The sequence below is a fragment of the Rhinolophus sinicus genome, linkage group LG15, assembly GCF_036562045.2.
Source record: "Rhinolophus sinicus isolate RSC01 linkage group LG15, ASM3656204v1, whole genome shotgun sequence".
Taxonomy (NCBI): Eukaryota; Metazoa; Chordata; class Mammalia; order Chiroptera; family Rhinolophidae; genus Rhinolophus; species Rhinolophus sinicus.
Window position 1 is genome coordinate 47,569,204 of NC_133764.1, and position 23,122 is coordinate 47,592,325.

At 41.7% G+C, this 23,122-nt stretch overlaps 1 protein-coding gene and 1 long non-coding RNA gene across 5 annotated transcripts in view; one reads left to right on the top strand and one right to left on the bottom strand.

Annotated features, from left to right (window-relative positions):
• The window catches only part of LOC141568817 (uncharacterized), a 302,708-nt gene that overhangs the window by 72,255 nt on the left and 207,331 nt on the right, over positions 1-23,122 (top strand). The gene's annotated exons all lie outside the window — the stretch shown is intronic.
• KRT23 (keratin 23) lies at positions 8,166-22,168 on the bottom strand. Its single transcript, XM_019747741.2, has 8 exons — positions 21,712-22,168; positions 17,089-17,171; positions 15,802-15,958; positions 14,579-14,740; positions 14,370-14,492; positions 11,008-11,228; positions 10,119-10,150; positions 8,166-8,294 (listed from the first exon to the last, which is right to left on the bottom strand). Exons 1-8 carry the CDS (start codon positions 22,105-22,107, stop codon positions 8,200-8,202), a joined length of 1,269 nt encoding a protein of 422 aa, XP_019603300.2. The 5' UTR covers positions 22,108-22,168; the 3' UTR covers positions 8,166-8,199.

Sequence of the window (23,122 nt, forward strand, 5' to 3'; positions counted from 1 at the left end):
GTATTGCTACCCCAGATTTTTCTTTTTCTTTAAATTTCCATTTCCATGAAATATTTTTTTCCACCTCTTTACTTTCAGTCTATGTGTGTCTTTCGATCTAAAATGAGTCTCTTGTAGGCAGCATATTTAAGGGTTTGTTTTCTTATCCATTCAGCTACCCTATATCTTTTGGTTGGAGCATTTAATCCATTTACATTTAGAATAATTGTTGATAGATATGTAGTTATTACCATTTTATTATTCATATTTTTTATCCTCCTCCTCCTCCTCCTTCAAGAAGTCCCTCTAACATTTCTTGTAATACTGGTTTGGTGGTGATGAGCTTCTTTAGCTTTTTCTTGTCTGAGCAGCTCTTTATCTGTCCTTCAATTCTAAATGATAGCCTTGCTGGTAGAGTAATCTTGTAGGTCCTTGCTTTTCATCACTTTGAATATTTCCTGCCAATCCCTTCTGGCGTACACAGTTCCTGTTGATAAATCATCAGGCAGTCTTATGGGAGCGCTCTTGTAGATAACTCCTATTCTCTTGCTGCTTTTAAGATTCTCTCTTTGTCTTTAACCTTTGGCATTTTAATTGTGATGTGTCTTGATGTGGGCCTCTTTGGGTTCATCTTGTTTAGCACTCTCTGTGCTACCTGGGCTTGTATATCTATTTCCTTCGCCAGGTTAGGGAAATTTTCCATCATTAATTCTTAAATAGGCTTTTAGTTCCTTGCTCTCTTGCTTCTCCTTCTGGTAACCCTATGATGCAAATGTTGGTATGCTTGATGATGTCCCAGAGGCCCCTTAAACCCTCATCTTTTTTGGATTCTTTTTTCTTTTTGCTGTTCTGATTGGGTGTTTTCTGCTACCTTATCTTTCAAATCACTGGTTTGATCCTCTGCTTAGTCTAATCTACTGCTGATTCCCTCTAATGAATTCTTCATTTCAGTTATTGTAGTCTTCATTTCTGACTAGATTAAAAAAAATTTTTTTTTAATCTCCATTTTTATATTTCCTATCTCTTTGTTGAAGTTCTCACTGAGATCATTGAACATCCTTATAACTTGTTTTGAACTCTGCACCTGGTAGATTGCATGTCTCCATTTTTAGTTCTTTTTCTGGGGCTTTGTTCTGTTGTTTCATTGGAACATGTTTCTTTGTTTCCTCATTTTAGTTGCCTCCTTGTGTTTGTTTCTATGTATTGAGTAAAGTTGCTGTGTCTTCCAGTCTTAACAGAGTGGCCTTATGTAGTAGGAGTCCTGTGGGGCCCAGTGGCATAGTCCCCCTCGTCACCTGAACTGGGTGCTCCAGGTGTGTCCCTTGTGTGGGTTGTGTGTGCCCTCCTATTGTAGTTGAACCTCGGTTGCTGTTTGCACAGCAGTGGAAGGGAATGGCTCTCAGGCTGATTGGTTGTGAGGGAATGACCCTGTGACTACAGTGGAGGAGCTGTTGTATAGGGGCTAACCCTACAGAGCATGATTTGCTTTAGTGGGGCCCTGGTGCCTGCTGAGTCTGCCCTTTTGATGTGTCTTTGTGGAGGTGGTTTGGTAGTGCTCTAGTGTGGTCTGAAGCTGGCCATTGTGTGTGTTGGTTCTGAGGGCTTTTGAGAGGGGTTCTGGTGCAGGCCAGGGTCAGCTGCTGCCTGTGCCCTGCCTGGAGCCACTTGGTATGAGCTACAAAGTAACCTGCAGATCATTGTCACTTGTGTTGGACTTGGAGGTGCCTGGGAAGAGGTTAAGCTGCAAATTGAGTCTGGCTGCTGCTAATTCCAGGTTTGGAGTGCTCAGCCAGAGGTATAGGACATGCCAAGGCCAGATGCTGCTTGTTTGGAGTTTGTGAACGTTTGAGAGATTTTAGGAAAGTCCTCAGCATGAGCCAAGACAAGCTATTTGTATGGAAAAGTCACTGGAAGTGGCTTGGGTGGCTCCGAAAGTTGGGTTGGGGCAGGGTCTCAGAGAATCACCAGGGCGGGGTAAACAGTGTTAGCCAGATTGATGGAGACTCAGATAGAGCACATACCTGTATGTACAGGCAGGATGGGGGGAAGGCTCAACAATGGAGCAATAGCCTCTGCCAGCACTTCTGTCTGGGAGAAAGCTGCTTCTCCAGCCCTTGACTGAAATCAGACAATTCATTTCCTCCTCGTATGTCCCTGGCACCTTTGGAGCTGTTGCCCCAGCATTGGAGCTCAGAGTGAGTTAGTCTGTCAGCAAGTAAGACCTTTAAGAGGAATGCCTGGGACTCCAGCAGTCCTCTGTCTCACTCAGCCAAAATCTCCACTGGTTTTCACAGCCAGAAGTTTTGGGGACTTCTCTTTCCAGTACTGGAACCCTGGGCTGGGAGCCTGGTGTGGGGGTGGGACCCCTCACATCTCAGGGGGGGACCTTTGCAGCTGAGATATCCCTCACAATTTTTAACTGCCACATGTGGGTGTCGGACCAGCCTGTTCTGTGTCTCTGCCCCTCCTACCAGTCTCAACATGGTTTCTTCTGTACATCCTTAATTACAAAACTTCTGTTCAGCCAGATTTCAGGTGATTCTCAATGATTGTTGTTCTGTAGTTTAGTTGTAATTTTGATGTGGTCATGGGAGTAGGTGAGCACAGCATTTACTTACTCTGCCATCTTGACTGGAACGCTACTCTCTGCCATCTTTGAAGAAGGAAGACTGTTTTTCTCTTGGAACTTTGGTGTTTCATCTATGGTTATTGGACCAGGACTTCTGTAGAGATCCATTTCGGTGTTAAAATGACTAAAATCCTAGTCAAAAGTTTGGTGGGATGCTAATGGACTAGTCTTAAATTAGCTATTGTCACTGAGCAAATAATAAACTCTCCTATTTTTAATACTTTTTTTTTTTTTTTTTGGTTATCCATTGCCGCATGAAAACTTACTGGCTTAAAACAGTGCGTTTTATTTGTTCATAATTTTGAGGGTCAGAATTTCAGATTCAGAAGACTGGGGATGGCTTATCTCTGCTCCATGATGTCTAGGGCCTCAGCTGGGTTGGCTCAACTGGCTGGGAAGTAGCTGGAATGGCTTAGTCAGAGTCAAGTTTGTTGCTTCAGTTATGGCTATTGGCTGAGTTCCTCAGTTTTCCTTCATGTGGCCTCTCCATGTGGCTAGCTTAGATTTCTGCATGGCATGGTAGTCTCATGGTAAATGAACTTCTTACATGGTAGCTAACTTCCTAGAGAGAGCATTCCAAGAGGATAAGCCCCAATGTGTAAGCATTTATTAAACCTCTGTTTGTGTCATGTTTGCTGATACTCCATTGGCCAAATCAAGTCACATGGCCAAGACCAGAGTAAATGTGGGAGAGAATACAGAAAGGCATGAGTGCTGGTGGTATCGATTCATTGGGGCCACCAGTAACTACCAAACACTCAGAAAATAATACCATTTTTTAATATGCATTTTCTGTTGTGAAAGGCTAAATAGGTATAATGTAACAATGGTACAATGTTGCTAATATCCATAAAAGGTACTTCTGAAATTGTTATCTTTATCCCAAAGAAATGGTATGCTATTTGACACAATCTAAACTTTCAAAAATCTCCATGCTATGTATAGTCTGTGTTAAACTATTTAAGACCATCTGTAAAGGAAAGAAAAACATCTAACCTCTTGTACCTATCTCAGACTTACTTTTTTCTTGCAATTTTTGGGATGTTTTACAAATTGGTTCAAGTTTAAAAACTCATACCTTAATTATTTTGACCTTTCAATAGTTCACACATTTAGAATTGTTATTTTTAATTTGCTATGAGTTTAAAAAATTATGTGATGCTTTCTTCAGTTCTGTTGTTTCCATATGTCAGAGATGCTCCATGTAGGTTACATAGAGGTAGGAACGAGCTTTGAGTCCCTGGAAGGCGTGGCTAAGCTCTCTAGACTTTAGCTTCCTCATCTCTTAAATAAGAGGGTTCAATCAGTTGATTGCTATGTTTCTTTCTAATGCTGGCATTTTAAAGAATTTGAACTACATGTGATGCTTGCTTAATTATTAGAGAAATATAAAATATGCATTTGGGAAATAAATATAAAGCAATCTGATATTTCTTTAAGAAAAGAATGACTTTGCGTGTTCCCCAAATTAAATTTAAATAAGTCCGTTGGCTTAGAATGTTTTCCCTAAGAGTCTCTTACCAGCACATGGGACTGTTTTACTTTCCTGTGAAAAACAATCTAAGATGTAAAAGAAATGAAGAGGCTTAAATAACACAGCAAATTTTCGTCATAGACGTTCATTACAGGAACCTAACACTTTGGGAAAATATTTGATTAAGCACCTGAAAGAGATTTTACTATAGTTATGTGGAAGTAAGTTTGCAGTTTTGTGAAATGATTTTTAATACATTAGTCTTACTACTACATTTTTATTCAGCTGTCCTTCCTGGAAGCAGTACTCCACAGTTCTGTAAAATGAAACTCGACTCACAAGCCATTGGGACTGACACAAAGGAGATTCTTACTTTTCTATTAGCTGTCACTAATTCTTATGGGAATATTAGCAAATTAGTAATACGGGGAACATACAAATGCAAAAGCACTCGCCTGAAGTTAAACGGTAGGTTATCAAACTTGGCTGTACATTGTAATTACTTTGGGAATCTTTAAAATATGTTGATGCCTGGGTCCCAGTCTTCAAAAACCTTAATGTAATTGATCTGTCACGTGGCCTGGGAATTGGAATTTTTAAATTCCCCAGGTGACCGTGAGGTGCAGCCAAGTTTGAGAACCCCTGTGCCCAAGGACCTTTCTCAGATTCTCCTTCCTCTTACACACCTTTCTCACCATAAATCGAGTCTTTGCTCCCTTCTCAGGCCTATGACCTCTCCATCCAACATACAAATTCTATGTTCCTTAATAATAAATTTTTACTTTCATTCCCAGTTTCACATATCATTAACAGCGTATGTATATAAAAACAGTAATGGAAAAATGAACATTTAGTAAAGGCATCTATTTGATTGGTTTGAAAAATATTAAATGGATCTATCCACCCAACCATATTATGGTACTTTTTGAAAATATGTCAACATAAATACATAATTCCAAAGTAATACTTTATCCTCTCTGGGTTAGCCAACTATTTGTTCAACTGGGTTTTGGGTAATTGAACAGCTGCTATTTATTGAAAGCATGTCAGTAATAAAAACAATTCAATGTATTACCAACTCCTTTATGTGGGTTGGGTGTGCATTGGTCAAAACCAAATATAAATGAAAACCTATTTGGCTGGCAACTCATCTGAACATATAGGCACTAATTGATTTGTAATGGGTATTAAAAAAGATTTTGGGGCTGATTTCGATGTGGGAAAGAGGTTATTTTAGGTTACCTAGAGCCTAATCTCATTCAATTGTCTCTTTATTAAGGCAAGTGGTTTAATTTCTCTCTACTTGTCTCTCCTTCATGAAATAGAGATGTTATGGTCTGAAACATTCCTATGTTGAAATTCTAAACTCCAAAGTTGCTGGTTTTAAGGGAAGCCTTTGGGTGATGCTTAGGTGATGAGGGTAGAGCCCTTACGAATGGAGTTAATGCTGTTACAAAAGAGCCCCCACAGAGCTTCCCTAGCCTCTTCCATCATGTGAGGACATAGGCCGTGAACCAAGAAGTAGGTCTTCACCAGAATGCAACTGTGCTAGTGTCTTGATCTTGGACTTTTCAGCCTCCAGACCATGAGAAATAAGTTTGTATTGTTTATAAGCTCCCCAGTCTGCGGGATTCTGTGATAGCAGCCCAAATGGACTGAGACAAGAGTAATTCTTTATTGATAGGTTGGCCAACCACCCCACTTTGCCTGGGACTGAGGGGTTTCCTGGGCAAACTGGGATGAGTCACTCACCTTCATTGCTACAGTGAAAATTAATAAGACTGTAAGGATATTTTAGCTCCTTAAATGAAAAATTATTCATATATTACAATTTGCTGTTACCAAATCATATATAAACTATGATGGTAAATGGAAAGTTAGTGGTTACTTTCTGGGTCAAGTATTATAACTTTCTCTTTAGCTTGTCATATTCTTTTTGAATAATCTTCGAAAGATTTTGCTAGCAATACTCACTTTACCTTGAGAAAGCACGTATATTTTATACATAATTTCTAAATTTCAAGAAAGAGGTAATGTCTAAAATAGCAGAGTGAATTGGTGCTAACATAGAGGGAAAAAATTCATTTTTAGATCTGATTTTAGACAATAGTACCTTGTTAACATAAAGAAGTTCTCATCGTAAAATGAAATAGAAAAAGAGAACTACTGAAGTGTGTTATGGAGCCATTCTTGCCCCCTCTAAACATCGGACGTTTCCACAGACAAATACTGCACAAAGAAAACTCGTTGAAGATGTTGGGGTCGTAGTTATTTTTGAGATTCTTTGAGGTAATCACAGCAAAGATAAAAGTTATAATTTTACCCCAGAGAATTAATGTATTTCAATTATATCAGTAACACATTTTGCAATGATGTGATTCTCCAGGGTTCCTTTTGCCTAATCTCAGATTCTTTGGGCACTAAGAATCAGAAACACCAATTATTGCCTTAAAGGGAAGACTAATCCAGTTTTCACAGATGCCCAGTTCAGAAAATATCAAAAGGGATACTTTCCAAGAGAGTGTTAAAACATACAGACCAAAAATGCACGGGACATTGTCAGTTAGATGCCAATGGAACTAAATTACACCACTTTTAGTTTAAGAACTGTTATAGAGTCAAGAGGGCTGGATCTAGGCCCAGCTGCAACAATCCAGTGACCGTTTGGGTAAATGTGTTTATTGCTTTGGGCCTCAGTTTATTTGTCTGTAAAATGGGAGAGTTTGACTAGCCTGTGCCTACAGTCCCTTAAATTGTTAATATTCTATAATTCCACTTACAACATTCTGATGATGTCTTAGTAGGTATGTGGGTTTCTATCTTCCTTTTCTCCAGCATTGCTCCTCTGTACCAACCTTGGACAATGGCTCGCACTGCTACACTTTGAGAAAATGGCGTCTTCTTTAGAAGACAGAGCTGCATAGTATCTGTGTTTTAGCCCCTACTATACCTCAACATAATATTCTGGATCCTAATATTTGCAGTTCCGATCTTGGATGGGTCACTTCCCCTTTTATGGTCTTTGTATCTATTTATAATGAGGATTTTTTAAAATGAATTTCCACTTCTAGCTTTAAGTCTCTTTTAGGCCCTTAAGGTTTGTTGGTCACTTGCTTCTTTCTTTCTTTCTTTTTTCCTTTTTTTCCTTCCTTCCTTCCTTCCTTCCTTCCTTCCTTCCTTCCTTTCTTCCTTCCTTCTTTCCCCTCTCTTTCTTAGAATAAGGTTTGGTCATCTCACATTCTCAGTGAGTTTTTCTGGGCCTCCCTTTCTCTATTTCTTTCCCTTCCTGCTGGCAGAAGTCTAGAGAGACTTGTGAGCCACATGTTGTCCCCAGGCTGCATGGCTGCGGGGTAGGAATTCTGCCCAGTGTTTGGATGCTGTGGACGCTAAGGTCCCTCTGGATCTTTCGTGGATAGTGCTCTTATCAGGAGGAGACCTTGAGGTCTTATCTTGCCTTATGGTATAAAAAAGACATTGATGCAGCTGGTGTGGAGTTTTATTGGCTACAGAACAGGTATACAATGATGGGAATTGAAAGACTGTAGCAGGAAAATAGAGCGTTAAGCTCCTGGACTCATACTTTGATTCAGAAAGTGCAGCAGTATACTAAGATCATTATGGAATGTCTGGTGAGATTGTTATGTTGCGGAAAAGCGGCGAGGACCGAGAAACCCAAGCGGCTCCCAGAGGTCAGGGAGAACACAGCTTTATGACGCCCGTGGGCCCAGTGGGATTGTTCCCAAAGAACTGAGCACTGACTGGGGTCAGGCGCTTTGTTTTGTATGTTTAGGCCTCCGGGTTGCGGGGTGGGGGAATCTGGCCGGGGTGCCAGGGAGATCCGTCCCTAGCAGCTGTGATCCCTCAACTTTGTTTTGACAGGGAGGCCTCTAACTATGGTGCCTGTGGGAGACAGCTCCGATAAGGAGGGAGGAGGAGGGGGATTGAGCTCTTAGGGGGGCCTGCAGGAAAAGCCGTCCCAACAGTTACAGAGGAAAAAAAAAGTTCCCAAGTTTGATAACTCCAAGGATACCTCTTTGGACTCACCCATTTGTGTCTGGGCAAGGACTTTCCATTGCGAAAAAGTAATTTTTACAACAGGCAGAAACTTTTATTGGCATCACGCACACTTTTGGATCTCATTCACTTGAGAATAAATTATTCTTCCATTGATGCTCTCCTGTGTGATGGCCTTGATCTTTGGAGCTGCAGACGCTGAAAGAAAGAGCAATAAAGAGGTCACTGCCATGGTCCCTCCACAATCTGAACTGTATGTGCTATTTTCAGTTCCCTGCTCTCAGCACCAGAAGGCTCTTTTTTGCCTTCCACAGTGATCACTAGGCAATATGGCTCTCTCTGCTAGAATGAAAGGGGATCTCACCAAGGAAAGTTTTGCTCGCCTACCCTCCAGGAAATGAGGGTGTCTGAACAGTGTCATCTTCTAGAGGTCGTCCCAGGCATGCCTGAAGCAGCATCTAGTCTCTGACCACAAGCACTCGAGGAGTCCTTTCTGCTTATGTGGGCTTTGTGGCACTTGCATCACAGATTCTTTGAGCTTGCAGGGCACTGAATGCCATTCTGGGCACCTCATTTTAAGATCTAGAAAGCATGCCATGTGAGGGATGGACGAGAAGCCAGTGATGTTTATTACGGTCACACTTTTCAAAGATATGATTTATTTGAATAGTGTTTTGTTGACATCAATCAACTGATTCTAAACGAGAGGGAAGAATTGAAACCATTAACAGAGATGCAGGGAGAACTTTGTTAAAATTAAACCTCTCCAACAGTAGGTTGGGCCACCCCATCAAGTAATGGGTTCCCCACCCCTGGACATGGGTGAGGAGAGGGGGAAGGACCGTCTGTCGGGACCTGGCAGAGGGGTAGCTGTTAGACAGCTGTTCTGTGATGGTTACTGGAACTCTGATTCTCTGAACCCCTAATGCCTTAGGACATTTTTACCACAAACAAATCAGAAAGTGCCCCTTGTCCCAGACTGGTTTCTTGGAACTTTTGTGAGATAGTAATTTGAGAAAATAGAGTTCCCGGATCAAAGATATTTGGGGACACTGGGTTTAACAAAGTTGAACTTCTGTTGTTTCTTTCTATTTCTTGTTCCTTTTCTTCCCCATCCAGCACTTGTTGCATCTTTAATGGACTGAAACACAACATGGCTCTTCGCCAAGAGGAGAAGGGTACAGTCTTCCCAGCCGTATCTGGCCATAGAACACATTGTTCATATTAGGTTGGTGCAAAAGATTAATTGTGGTTTTTGCAATTTTTTAACCTTTTAAACCCCAATTACTTTTGCACCAACCTAATAATAGACAATTTAAATCTCATGGGACAGCAGTGCTCAACAGAATATAGTTTGGGAACTTATGTGAAACCATTTCCTTGTAATTTCCAAGAAAAACCAGTTTCCTTGTTTAGTAAACAGATTCTGTTTACTGTAACAGAGATATAATAATAATATTAGTGATTACTATTATTTTTTTTTTATGGGGCAGAAAGCTGTGTTGTAACAGAGCCAATTTCTTGAACTTGCCTTTCTTTTTTTTTTAAATTTTATTTTATTAAATTTATTGGGGTGACAGTTGTTAGTAAAATTACATAGATTTCAGGTGTACAATTCTGTATTACATCATCTATAAATACCATTGTGTGTTCATCACCCAGAGTCAGTTCTCCTTCCATCACCATATATTCGATCCCCCTTACCCTCATCTCCCACCCCCCACCCCCCACCCCGCTTACCCTCTGGCAACCACTAAACTATTGTCTGTGTCTATGAGTTTTAGTGATTATTTTTATCTATTGCTTGCAAAGCGCTTTCATATATATTGTTGAGGACAACATTGAGGGCTCACTTTGTTCTGTATTATCCAATTTGTTTTTCAAAATTCCTGGCCATTTGGGAGTAAAAGAAAAATTAAACACTGGCCATTTGGGAGTACACTAAGATTATGAGTACTGCAGAATGGATAAATATGCTGATTTAAAAAAAATAGATTGAAACAATGAAAGACAGTTTTTTACCTTTCATGCTCAGCTTAGATTCTTCCATTGTCCTATAAAAGTGATAAAAAGTTAAAGCTCATTTTAGTTTTGGCAACAATAAAAAAAAAACTTCTCAAGATGACCTTACTTCCTTTGCCTGCTTGTAAATTCATAGCTCTTTAATGAGGATAATTGTCTGAGCTTTGTAGTCTCAAGGTCAGGAGTTCAGGAGAGAACCCTCCTGGGTCCAGAAGGCAGTGAATAGGCCTCTTACTAACCCTGGGGTCAGGGGAAGTCTCGGAACCACCCCCATCCTTTCAGCAGCCTGCAGGTTTTGACCCCCAGCAGGGTCCTTTCTAGTGTGTGGATCTGAAGTCAGTAACTGCCCCCCCCCACCCCCACCCCAGACTATTTACAGTTTTGTCCTATAACTATTTATGGGTTAAAAAAAAACACTTCTAACCCTTTCTCTTAGGTCATAAAATGTAGGCTCCCTTTTCGTAGCCGGTTATTGCTATTTCCCGAGGTGATCAGAACTAACAGACTGAAAATCTAGATACTTCAATCTCTTATGAATCTGCTGTTAGGCTGAAATATTCCCTCAGCCATCCTTTCTTTGGAGCCAAAATGGAGTGCATTCCCCCTGGGAAATACTAGCGCTAAACCTTCTTAGTGTTTCTTTCTAGAGAGTTTAATATATTAATTTTAGCTGTTGACCTCAAATCTCTGTGTCCTGGAAGTAATACCTGATTAATTCACACTTGCTGCTTCATGAACTACAACCTGATCTAAGTATCTTTGGGAGAAATTCAACAGAAACTTTTTGCTCTCGAGTGATGCTTGCTAACAGAACCTTACGGTCCATGAACGCAAACGTGGGAGTGTCATGCCCTTTTCATCTTCCCTCCCCTCACCGCCTCTGCCTTACCCCTGGCTCTCTCCCTCCAGGAGCTGGCGGTAGGTGGCGATTTCCTTCTCTAGGTGGACTTTGATGCCCAGAAGGACCTTGTATTCGTTGTTCTGACGCTCCAGGTCATGGCGGAGCTGTCTCAGTTCCTCCTCGTAGTGGGAGATGGTCTGTTGCATGTCCTGGAGCCGGCAGGAGTTCCGGGACTGCGTCTCTGATAGCATGTTTTCTAAAGCAGATTTCTGAAAGAGGAAACGCTATGTCTAACATGAATTGACTGATGGCTTGATTGATTCAATAATGCGTGCTTGTGGAGTAGTTAGAATATGCTGACCACTCTGCTAGGTGTCCTGGTGGCTGCTGGGGATGCGAGGATGAGAGGTGGGCAGACTTACAGGTTTGGGGTTCGGGTGGTCAGGAGTTGAGCAGGGGCTGGACTCTTGAAGTGCATTTTTCTGGGCATAAAACCTTCGTGTCAGGGTTCTCTTGGCAAGTCTGCTGCACTCCTGTCGTCTTTATTGTTTACGCTACTTATTCTGGATTGGGCACATGGCGCCCGCCCTAGCCTGCTCCTTACCTCCTTATGCTGACCTCTGTCTCTGGCCAGGTTGAAGACTCCTAGAGAGAAACAGCAGCTGGGACTGCCGTCTCTCTGTGTCTTCAGAGAAGGGTCTTAAGTAGGGATGCCAAATAAAATAGAGGCACCTATTAAATTCGAATTTCAAATGTGCAATGAGTAATTTTTTAGTACAAGTATGTCCCAAGTATTGCTCCAGTATTGCATGGGACATACTTATAGCAAGAACGCTCTGTTGTTTATCTGAAATTCAAGTTTAACTGAGTGTCTGTTTTAATTTGGTAAATCTGGCAACCCTCCTCACAAGCAATACTTTTTGATTATGACAATGGTAACAAATTGTCATTACTGAGGAAATTCTAAAAGCTGCAAAATGAAGTTGTTGGCCTAGGATACAGAGAACTGAGTTCAAATCCCTGTTGTGTTTGGATTTACCACCCACCTGCTTTTGGGGAGCCCATAACTTGAACCTCAAAGAGGAACTCATAACTGCGCTGGATGGATCCCCTCGCTTTATCATGGCTGCGGGTGCTCATTTAATGCTGCTCGGTCGTTAAACCACGTGTCCCGGGTCTAACCACTCCGGTTCTCCCCAGGGCTGTTTCGTTCCTTTCCTCTGTCCTCAAACCTCCCTTCTCCCCATCCTTTCTCTCAGCCTTGCTTCATATGCCACTGAGGAAATGAAAGCAATTAGGAGACCCCACCATCACTTCCATCCGCATCCGTGGCTCTGTGTCCAGGTGCTCATTTCTCTCCTGTTATTATACATGAGTGTCTGTGCTCCTGTCATCTCCACATTGCCCGGCTCTTGCGTCATCACTGTTCTCTCTACTAGGTTATTCCCACCAGATTTCACATACAGAGGGTGCCCGAAAAATGTACACACATTTTAAGAGAGGAAACATCTGTATTAATATTGTAATACTCAATGTATACCAATAACAAAAGAATACAAGTCACGTTTGACTTCTGCAATTACAAGAGATGCTCAAAGTGGTTACCATCAGCATAATTTTAATACAGTTTTTTCCTTTCTTAGAATGTGTATACATTTTTCTGGCACCCTCTGTAGAATAATTTCTCCCACCTTAAAATTTTTCTCTCTTAAACCCGTATCTACCTTCAGCTATCATCCAACATCTCTGCTCTCCTTCATTTGCAGTAAAACTCCTCAAAGAGGGGTGTATACCTGCTGTTTCAAATTCCTCTTGACCTCCCTCCAAGGGTCAAGGCTACACAATCTGGCTCCATTGTTACCCCATGGCCTCCTCTCCTCTCCCCTCCCTTTCTTCCTCTCCTTTCCTCCTCTCCCCTCCCCACTCCCTTTCCTCCTCTCCCCTCCCCTCCCTTTCCCCCTCCCTTTCCTCTTCTCCTTTCCTCCTCTCCCCTCCTCCCTTTCCTACTCTGCTCTTCTCTCCCCTCCCCTCCCCTCCCCTCCCCCCCCCTCACCTCCCCTCCCCTGCCCTTTCCTCCCTTCTTCTCTCCCTTTTGTTCACTCACTGCAGTCACATTGGCTTCCCTTTGTTCCTCTAACCCAGTGGACACACCTGTGCCTCAGAGCTTTTGCATTTGCTGTTCCCTCCACCTGGGGCCCCCTCCCCATAGCCACAGAATGCACCTCCTTACCACATTTTGGTTTTTGCTCAGCTATCACCTTAACAGTAAAGCCTTTCCTGACCATCTTTTAAAATGGCAGCATTTCACCCTGGTGTGGCTTACCTCTCTCCCATGCTTCATTTTTTTTCTTTTTTTTTTTGAGCACTTTTCTCCATCTAATGTATATTTTGATGATTTGTGCATTCATTGTCTATCCTCCTTGGGAGAATATAAAATCATTTATTATTGAGTCCTTCATGCTTAGAATAGTGTCAGATAGTAGAATGCATGAAAACGGGTATGAATGCCTTGCTGACCTTGCAGGATTGTTGTGAAGTACTGTATATTAAAATGTTTCGAAAGCTGTAAAACACTGCAATTATTTCTGCATGCATTATCACCTTGACAGTGCAGATTTTAAATATCTGCTCACCATCACCGATTCCTAAAACCTAACAGTAATTTACCATGTGTGCCTGCAACAAAAGGAACTAATAATTTCTCCCCAAAACCAAGGGTAGAGGAGCACTCAGGAATGATATTGGTGAACGATTAGAAGATTCAGATAGACTTCGCTTAATGAATTTTGAGTGCTTATGACACTCACGCGTAGCACTTCACTAAAAACCTTGGAGATTATAGAAATGACTGAGACATAAGAATTTACAGTTTGTTGGGTGATAAGACATTCGTAATGAATAGGGCAGTACTTTGGAGTCAGCCAGGCCTGGATTTGCCACCAATTCATGTGGGCACCAGAATTTTTCTCTATGAGCTTTTGGGGAACAGCCTGGTTGTAAGTGGGGAGAGCCCTGATAGAGATTATGGGCGTTGAGAGCTGCCCGGCCCCCCACATACCATGTGGCTCCATCACCGACCACTTAGCTGTGGGCCTGTGGCCAATTTACTTAATTGTTTGGAACTTTGGTTTCCTCATCTCTAAAGTAGGGGACACTAAGATCTACCCGGAAAGGTTCATGTGAGGGTTAATGATGTTGAACATAATGGACTCCCTAGCACACCGTCCAGTACAATGTGGACACGCAACACATGATAGCTCGTATTGTCATTCTCGTGATGAACAATTTGGATGGAAAGTGAGAAGTGAGAGATGTCCCAGGGGAGCTGGGGTATTGGGCCCAAGAGAGAGAACAGGAAGGCTTTGTGGAGGAGGTGACACCTGACTCAGGTTCTCCTCGCTCAGACTCACCCTGTTGTACTGTGTCTGAAGGTCAATCTCCAGGGCCTGGAAAGTGCGCTTCAACTCATGGATGTTACTTTGGCTGCTCTGAACAACTGTTGGACTGGTCCCCTCCTGGGCTGTGGCCATTGACTGTGAGACCAAGCAAAGAGCAGAGGTGTTGGCATTGGACCACGTAGAAATGGAACCTTCGGGAAGTTTGGGCACCTTTCTTTTACCTTCTCTTTATACCAAGCATCCAAGTCTTGGTGCTTCTTCTTTATCATAAACTCGTATTCCTGCCTCATATCCTCCAGGGCCTTAATCAGATCTTCCCCCGGGGTTGTATCCACCTTCACATTGACCTTGAAGTCCGTTGGCACATGATGTCCCTCCATTTCCTGTTTAATCACAAAGAAAGAAAATGAATTGGCTGAGACAATCAGAAAGGAGTGTGTTGATTTGCAACAGTGAATGGATCTTTTAAAAATCCAGCTTATGTGGTTGCTGCTCGTTCACTGGTTTGGTTTGGCTTCTCAGTTATTACTTGTTGATGACAAAACATTATGTGATGTTTTTCCCTCTTATACTTTTACAACATAAAGAATAGCATCAGACAGGTAATAAAATGGCCGTTATGATTACGGACTTAATCCCTGGTGAAATGTTTCAGCAAGAATTATGTTTGCGTAGCGCGTAGAGTACTCGTCAGTAAATTGTCATGGGGGAAGCAATGACATAACTAAGCAGTTGAGCATTTCAGGTTTCAGACCAAAGCTTTAATAACCCAAAACCAAAAGGTGTAGAAGCTTTTAAAATCTCTTCCGTGCGTTATAATGGGCTCTGTAGGACTGACGCCCATAGGATATCACGAAAACCAAGAGACCAAAGGAGAGGGTTAATTAACAGTCATTGTCTAACCAGCGGTTCAGAAACCGAGGCTCTTCGATGTTCATAAGCAATTTTGTTCGCCTAAAATAAGGATCATTTTTCTGTCATTTTCTCAAGTCTCAGGGACTTTAGATAGATGGTAATGTTTTGAAAGTTGGATAAATGTTTCCGGAAATTAGGATTCTTTATTTTTGCCACTCCATAGTCATATTTACCTTGGTCAGTGGCAGATTCTCTTTACTCTATTGTCCCTCAATTTGCTGCACCTTGGGTCAAAGAAGGAAGTTCATTCTCACACATTTATTCTTCCAGTATCATGTTGACAAACAACTCTAGGTAAGCACTGTGTATTAAAATTGTTGACCAGTCCATTGTTAATTGTGATTGTGTTTTGGCTGTTGTATTTGGCATTTGAGTAGATAACCTTGAAATTGGAAAGATTCGATGTTTATATGGTTCCTGATGATGATTTAGGTTGAAGGACAATAGCACTGGCATAGAGGTGGTTTCTTCTGTAGCTATTGAAATGTCTAAATTAAGAGCTGTGCTGGTGACTCCTGGGGAGTCCTACCTTCTCATGGCGCTTTTTCATGAGGATGAGCTCTTTCCTCATCCCCTCGACATCCTGTTCCAGGTCTGTTGTGATAATGGTCAGGTCATCCAAGGTCTTTCGGAGACCCTCAACTTCAATTTCCAAGTCTCTCTTAAAGGAGTGCTCATTTTCATACCTTTGGTTAGAAGGAGGGAAAAGTACACCTGTTGTTGGAAGGCGTGATCTTTGTAAGGACTCACCTTGGTTTAGAGGTGGATCTCTTCTTAGGTTTAATGGGAGCAAATTAATCCATGCTGTATGTTCTTTGTATGTCTGTTTCATGCATGTCTTTCTGGGATGATGACTCAATGTTATTTTTTTTTACAGTTAGAGAGAATAAAATACTAAACAACCACATGCCCATCACCTAGATTTGGCAAGCATTATCATTTTGCCGTATTTACCTCATCTGTATTCCATTTTGTATTTTAAAGTAAATTACACACATTGTGACATTTCATCCCTAACTACTTCAGAATGCATCTTTTAAGAAAAAGATATTTAGGGCTGGCCCAGTGGTTCAGGCAGTTGGAGCTCCATGCTCCTAACTCCGAAGGCTGCCGGTTCAATTCCCACATGGGCCAGTGGGCTCTCAACCACAAGGTTGCCGGTTTAATTCCTCGAGTCCCGCAAGGGATGGTGGGCTCTGCCCCTGCAACTAAGATTGAACAAGGCACCTTGAGCTGAGCTCCCGGATGGCTCAGTTGGTTGGAGCGCGGGCTCTCAACAACAAGGTTGCTGGTTCAACTCCCGCAAGGGATGGTGGGCTGTGCCCCCTGCAACTAGCAACGGCAACTGGACCTGGAGCTGAGCTGCGCCCTCCACAACTAAGACTGAAAGGACAACAACTTGAAACTGAACTGCACCCTCCACAACTAAGATTGAAAGGACAACAACTTGACTTGGAAAAAAAGTCCTGGAAGTACACACTGTTCCCCAAACGAAGTCCTGCTCCCCTTCCCCAATAAAAAAAATAAAAATAAAAAAAAGAAACAAATATATATTTAAAAAAATAAGCCTAATAACATTATCATACCCCCAAAATGAACAATAATTTTTTAACATGTAATTCTTGGTTCATATTCAAAGTTCATTACACCAAAGAGAGTGTTTTATATCCGGTTTAAGTATATTTTCGTAAGACTTTATATGTGGGTAGTGGTGAGATAAATTTTCCTTCTGCAAAACAAAAACAAAAGCAACCCAAATAAAACAAAACCACCCCCTCCCCCACCCACACACACACACTGTGAAGAAGGAACTTACTTGAGGTTGAAGTCATCCACCGCCATCCTGGCGTTGTCAATGAGAAGAATGACCTGGGCATTGCTCAGCTTACCATTCATTACCTGTAAAACATGTGAAGAGTCATTTCAGTGGGACACACTGCACAGGAAAGCTTCGTTTCTGCCCTCTAGTCACCTGGGTGTATGACTTGTATATCTTCTTCTGGCAGCGGAACAATGAATAATCAAATCAATCAACATTTACTGAGCACCTACTAGGTGCAAAGCAGAAGACTGTATTTGTCGTAAGGATATGGCCTGCACTGTCTTTTTTTACATGGAGTTTTGACAGGCCAGGGCTGATGCAAATGCTGAAAGCATGATACAGGAAAGGGAAAGAGAGTAATTGTTCAAAATGCCTTCAACCCTCGAGTACTATGAATGTAGCTTAGTGTTTTGCTTAAGCTCATCCACATCTTGAGATGTTAAAAGTGATTTAGGTTCTGATCCTTTTCTTATCGTGCATATTAGTTTGGTGCCCCTAAAATGCAATAATTATTTTAGATTCTTCCTGCGATAACATTCGTGTTTCTGATCAGTATCACTGATACACAGTATTACTGACGTTAGTTTATCAAACTCATTTTCAATGTATTTTACAGTACATTTAAACTAATTTGAAATGTATTTTATAATAGTCATCACATACCATACATATTTTTGTCCAAAGAGACTGTAGTCATATACATAACTTATAGGGATGTGTATTTGTAAATTATTCCATGAGGAGAATGCCCCAATTACAGCTATTAAAATATTAACTGAAATAATTCTTTACCATCGAATGAAGCAGCTTAATAAACTTTAACTATGTTAAAACCTCTAAAGACTTTCACTAGATGTCTTTTAAAAGAAAAATATTATTGAAAATGTCTAGCTGAGCGATTGTGTTTACATGTGATTTGTAAATACTTCCTGGTGGTTGTAATCAGAGAAATAGTGCACATTTGATGTATGTCACTGTCTTCAGAAAAATTGGGTGGAAGATGTCTTAGTGTCAAAGGTATAATAATAGTTTTGTGCCAAATACTGTGCTGAACTAGGAACTGGAAGATTTTCCTTTAACTTCCTGTTGTGACCTTGGGTGTGAACTTGGGTCAGTCTCTCTACCACCTGGGCTTCAATTTCTTTATCCGTTAAATAAGGAGTTTGTACTAAAAACAGGTGGCCCGAGAGGTCCTAGCTCCGAACTTCTGCAACTTAGTTGGAACCAGAGACTCCTGTGACATTCCCTTGTATTTATACGGATAATTCCTTTATTTAGAAAGCATTTTCATAGGACAAAGCTATACCTCAATACAAAGGCACCTTTAAAAAACCTGTTCCTATTTATAGCTCCGTTGATTACATGGAATTCGGTATCATGAACGCACAATGGCACAACTCAGAAGAGCTAACAATACTGGGTCTTGGGCTCAAAGAGCAGGCCTGGGATCTTGCCCAACATTCACTAGTTGAGTGAGATTGCTGAGTGTCAGTTTCTCCATCCATAAAATGGCAATAATAGTACTCATAATAATTATAGCCTCTTCTCAAAGAGTTATGAGAATTAGAAGAGATTAAATAAAATAATGGTGTAACATAGTATATTCTGGGCATACTTTAGACACTCTGAAAAATTAGTTGAAACTAAATTAGTTCAGAAAAAAGTTCTTTAAAATCTTGCACTTTTGTCGCTAGAGCCAATGTCTACATTGGACAAATCCCAGGATTTATATGTTGAGATGCAACCGCTTTGTTTGTGGTGGAGATAGTTGAGCTGGCTGACCCTTCCTTAGGTGGATTCCGAATGGTACTATGGATACTTCCCTTGTTCTAAAATAGGATTCTGTAGGTATTTCCCTGTCTTCCCTCTATGGTGCTTCTTAGGGACTTTGTTACCAAATGCTTTTCCCTCCAGGCTCTTTATCCTTTGCATTTCTAAGCTCATGGGAAATAAAAGTAGCTCCATCCAGAAAGGCCTGGGGACCCCTAGGGTTAGCCTTAGTTGTGCACTGAGGTGTGGAATGACACCCAAAGAAACCATGAACTATATACTCCACAGAATGAAAACATCAAAAATGTCACCCGTGGGCTAATTGGGCTTTCCTGAGTTGAACTGATAACTTATCCATTGCAAAGCCCATGTCAAAACTCTGATTTCCCAGCCAGCATTCTCATAGTACGTGTGTGTTAAGTTCTGAAATGCACTTGACATAGAGCACATTTAGACACCCAAACTATTTCCCCCTGTTTGGGTTACCTGATAGAATATTATGATACAGCCACTATTTCTGAGACATCCAGTAACGAATGGATGAAGATGGATTGAGAAATAAGGTATGAGGCATAGGTTTTACATTGTGTGTTATGATTAATCATTTGGATTCTCCCCAGGGCCCTGAGTTAATTCTTTTTAAAAAATCTAGTTGGTGTATTAGTGCAGCGTCATTGCTCCAGGCTGTGTAATCTCCTATCAGAGAGAGGAAAAGAGATTTTTTTTAATGTAAACCAAAATGCCAAATATAGTTCTATTATCAGCTATACTAATATCCGTCTATGTCCACCTCTGTGTTTCAAAAAGACTGGATGAACTTTCGAACTCAGTTTCTTATAGACTTTTTGAGGAGCATTTAATATCCCTAAAGAAGAGTGGGAGAGTGCTTGTATTTATTCAGAATATTTCCTCAAGGCCCGGGAAGGGCTCAGCCGCAAGTAGTTGTGGGTTGTCTTTTGGCCTCTGTTTTTTCACCTGCAAATGGGGGAGACTGGGATAGATAGACATCCTCAACTTCCAAGAGTTGTTTACTATAGAGAAACTGTAACAACTGAGGTAAGAAATCCAGAAAAGGGCCGCATTCGAAGCTGAGGAAGCTCCCTATTTAATGTCTGAACCCAGAATCTGTGGCCACCTGGAGCATGGGCAAGTTTACAGGTTGTTTATAGGCCCTCATCGTTGGCCCCACTCACTTTTCTCAACTCTGCTCTGGAGATTTTAGGCAACCACTTGGTCTCAGTCTGCTCATCTATGTATATATTAGGGGTAAAAATACTTGCTTCACAGAATGAGTAATGTGTATGAAAGGTTTGTTGTTTAATTAACAATGCAAATGTAATACATTAGCTTTATCAATAAACACTATCATGGCCGTACGAGGTAGGCTAGTCAGCACCACACCACATGGAAATTGAGGCCATCAGAAACAGACCTGGCTTAGAATTCCACCTCTGCCTCTTGTGGTACCTTTGGATGTCTATTTCACTTTCATGAGCTTCAGTTTTTTCCCAGGGTTGTCGTGAGAATTAAATCAGATGATATAGAACATTCCCATCATTGCAGAAAGCTTTGGGATAACACTGATAAGTGTATTAAATACCTAGCATGATGCCTGGCATACAACAAGTGCTCAATAAATGTTTCCCTCCTTTCTTTGTCGCCTTCTCTCTGCTGTCAGATAATACATTATTTGACCAGGTCTAACTCCCACATTTCTTTTGGGAGTTATGGTCTCAGTTGTCCATTTGCAAAAATCTTCTATTCTCTCTATTCTAAAAGCAAAGCAACTTTATTAATGAAAAAATATGGTGAGGATTGTTGAGTCACCTTGTTTTTTTTTGTAAAGACAACCATGTACTATATAGTTAAGGTAATTACACAGTCAGTTATTAGGTTGATTATTCAATAATTAGGGTTTATTATGAAGACAGATTTATATTATCTTGATTGGTCCTTCCTACATTCAAGTGAGGATGACTAAGTGGTGAGAAGTAGGAATATTGGAAACCTGTGATGCCCTTTCTACAAGAGGTTAAATCAAGATCTTGCAGGACATTTTCTGGGACTGCTTTACATAAAAGGGAAGTTATATAGCATTAAAAAACAACCTATGAGATTACTGGATTCCCCTGCTTCTAGCCAATGTTATGAGATGTCCCAGAAGGTATATAAGCTTAGCTTTTTAAATATTTGGTTGGAAAGTTCTTTATTTTTAAAGAAATCTCCATAACTCATCCTAACTCTAAGACTCCAAAAATTGTGTTCATTTTATTATGTTTTTCTAGCAATATGCCATTTTCAGAACTGTGAACATCTAGAACGCAGAACTTCAAGTAGCCCCCAAGAGGAAATATCCAGGGATGTCACAATGATTTATCTGCTAGTGGAGTGACAGCTTTTAGGTGTGATCTCCAACATAGTATAACTCAGCCTTTCTTTGCTGGATAATCACACTGTTGCCAGTTCTTTAAGGTGGAGCAGAACTGATGTAACGAGAAAGTAACTAATGCTCTTGTGCCTTGTATACTGAATGTGAGGAATGCATGCCAGCCCTTGTCATTACTGTGACATCGTTGGGTCATAAGTGACACTGAACAGCAGCTGGTTGTCTTAGATTTTTTAGATTTTCCACATCATTTATGTACAGAAGATTGAATAAGCAAACCAGACTTTCCCAAGTCCAAATTTAAGGTATAATGAGAAAATATCCTCAAATACCTTTATTCACAATTACTTTAAGCTCTTTTGCCATTTTCCTGGAAACTGTCTTTCGTACTAATTTCTCCTCCCAAGGGTTCCCTGGAAATGCAGCCCCCTCTTGAGTTCCAGGGTCACCCAAGATCTTACCTGCTCCTGCAGGCTTCTGATGTTTTCCTCGTATTGGGAGTAATCTCGCTTGCTGCCGAGATCTCGCTGCTGATGCCATTTCAAGATGCGACTTTCGAGCTTCGTATTGGCCTCCTCCAAGGCGCGCACCTTCTCCAGGTAGGAGGCCAGGCGGTCGTTGAGGTTCTGCATGGTCACCTTCCCATTTCCACCTAGGAGGGAACTGCCTCTTCCAGACCCCCAAGACCCTCCAGGGGACAGGCAGCTTGGTGAGGTGACAGAAAGGGAGATGTGGACACCCCCTGCACCCTCATGGACGCTAGGAGCCCGGGGGAAGCTCCCTGGCTGGCGCCAGCTGCCTCCTGTGCCAAGGAGGGAGCCGGAGGGGGTCTGGCTGAAGCTCTGTCTGGAGTTCATGGTCCCATCTGTGTGTAGGGCAGGGCCGGCTCTGCTCTGCTCCCTGTCACCACAGAACTAAGCCGCCCCAGACTGCCCTGGATGGTTTTATGCCCTTCGCTGTGGGAGTTTCCTTCTCTGACAACTGTACCAACAAGATCGTATCATTGTGCAACATGTGTTTCCTCTTGGTCAATCTTGAAGTGCCCCAGGCCTTCACACACGTTGTTGTTGTTTAGAGCCACGTCGATAGACCAGTTTGTTTCTCCCTTCCAGTTGTAACCCGGAGGTGTGGCCCACGACATTAGGTGGGTATTAATCTCAGGTGTCTGTCTAATCTTTCCAGGGAGTTTTTCCATTGAGCCGAAAAGGGTCAGATTAATGTCCACAAAAATGTTATTTGGTGTAGCATAGATTTCCTTTTAAAAAGTAGACATTAAACACACAGACACACATTCTCCGCTCCCCTCAAATAAACAAATCCCAGCTCTAAAGCGATGGTGGGAGAGACTCCCAAGGGATGAGCCAGATCAGAACAGAATCTTAGGTCCCAGAATAAAAACATTCATGCTGAGGAAAGGGAGAATGTTCTGAGCATCTGATGTCTTTGTGGCTGTCACTGTTTGATGGAAAGTAATTTCAAAGGAATCATTCTTAAGAACAAACCCTCAATTATAATTAATTAATAAATGGCTGAGCCTTCCACCTCCAAGGTGCCTTTCATCCCAGCACACCTCAAAAGCAAACAACCCTGACCTGCGCTCAGGACTTCCCTTGGCCCCCGGGAGAAGTGCGGCCTTTGTTAACTGTCCAGCCGCCTGTCCCGCCTGAACCCTGGAAAGGCTGGGTTCTGTGGGTCAGTGACCTGCAGAGGGCACGGAGGAAAACAGGAAATGTGCCATGGGTCGTCCAATGTGCTTGATGAATTTTATGCTTCGGCTGCCAAGGTAAAGGTTAGGAATGAATAAAGACATAGTCTGGGGTGGGGAGCCACGTGCTGGTTACTGGTAATTAGATTTAAAGGGGACTCAGAAAT

Coding starts and splice junctions, on each gene's coding strand:
- KRT23 (XM_019747741.2), bottom strand. CDS start 22,107: ATGAACTCCAGACAGAGCTTCAGCCAGACCCCCTCCGGCTCCCTCCTT. Junction 15,959..17,088: donor GTGGATGACTTCAACCTCAA/GTAAGTTCCTTC, acceptor TTCTAACCAAAG/GTATGAAAATGAGCACTCCT. Junction 14,493..14,578: donor ATGCTTGGTATAAAGAGAAG/GTAAAAGAAAGG, acceptor TTGGTCTCACAG/TCAATGGCCACAGCCCAGGA.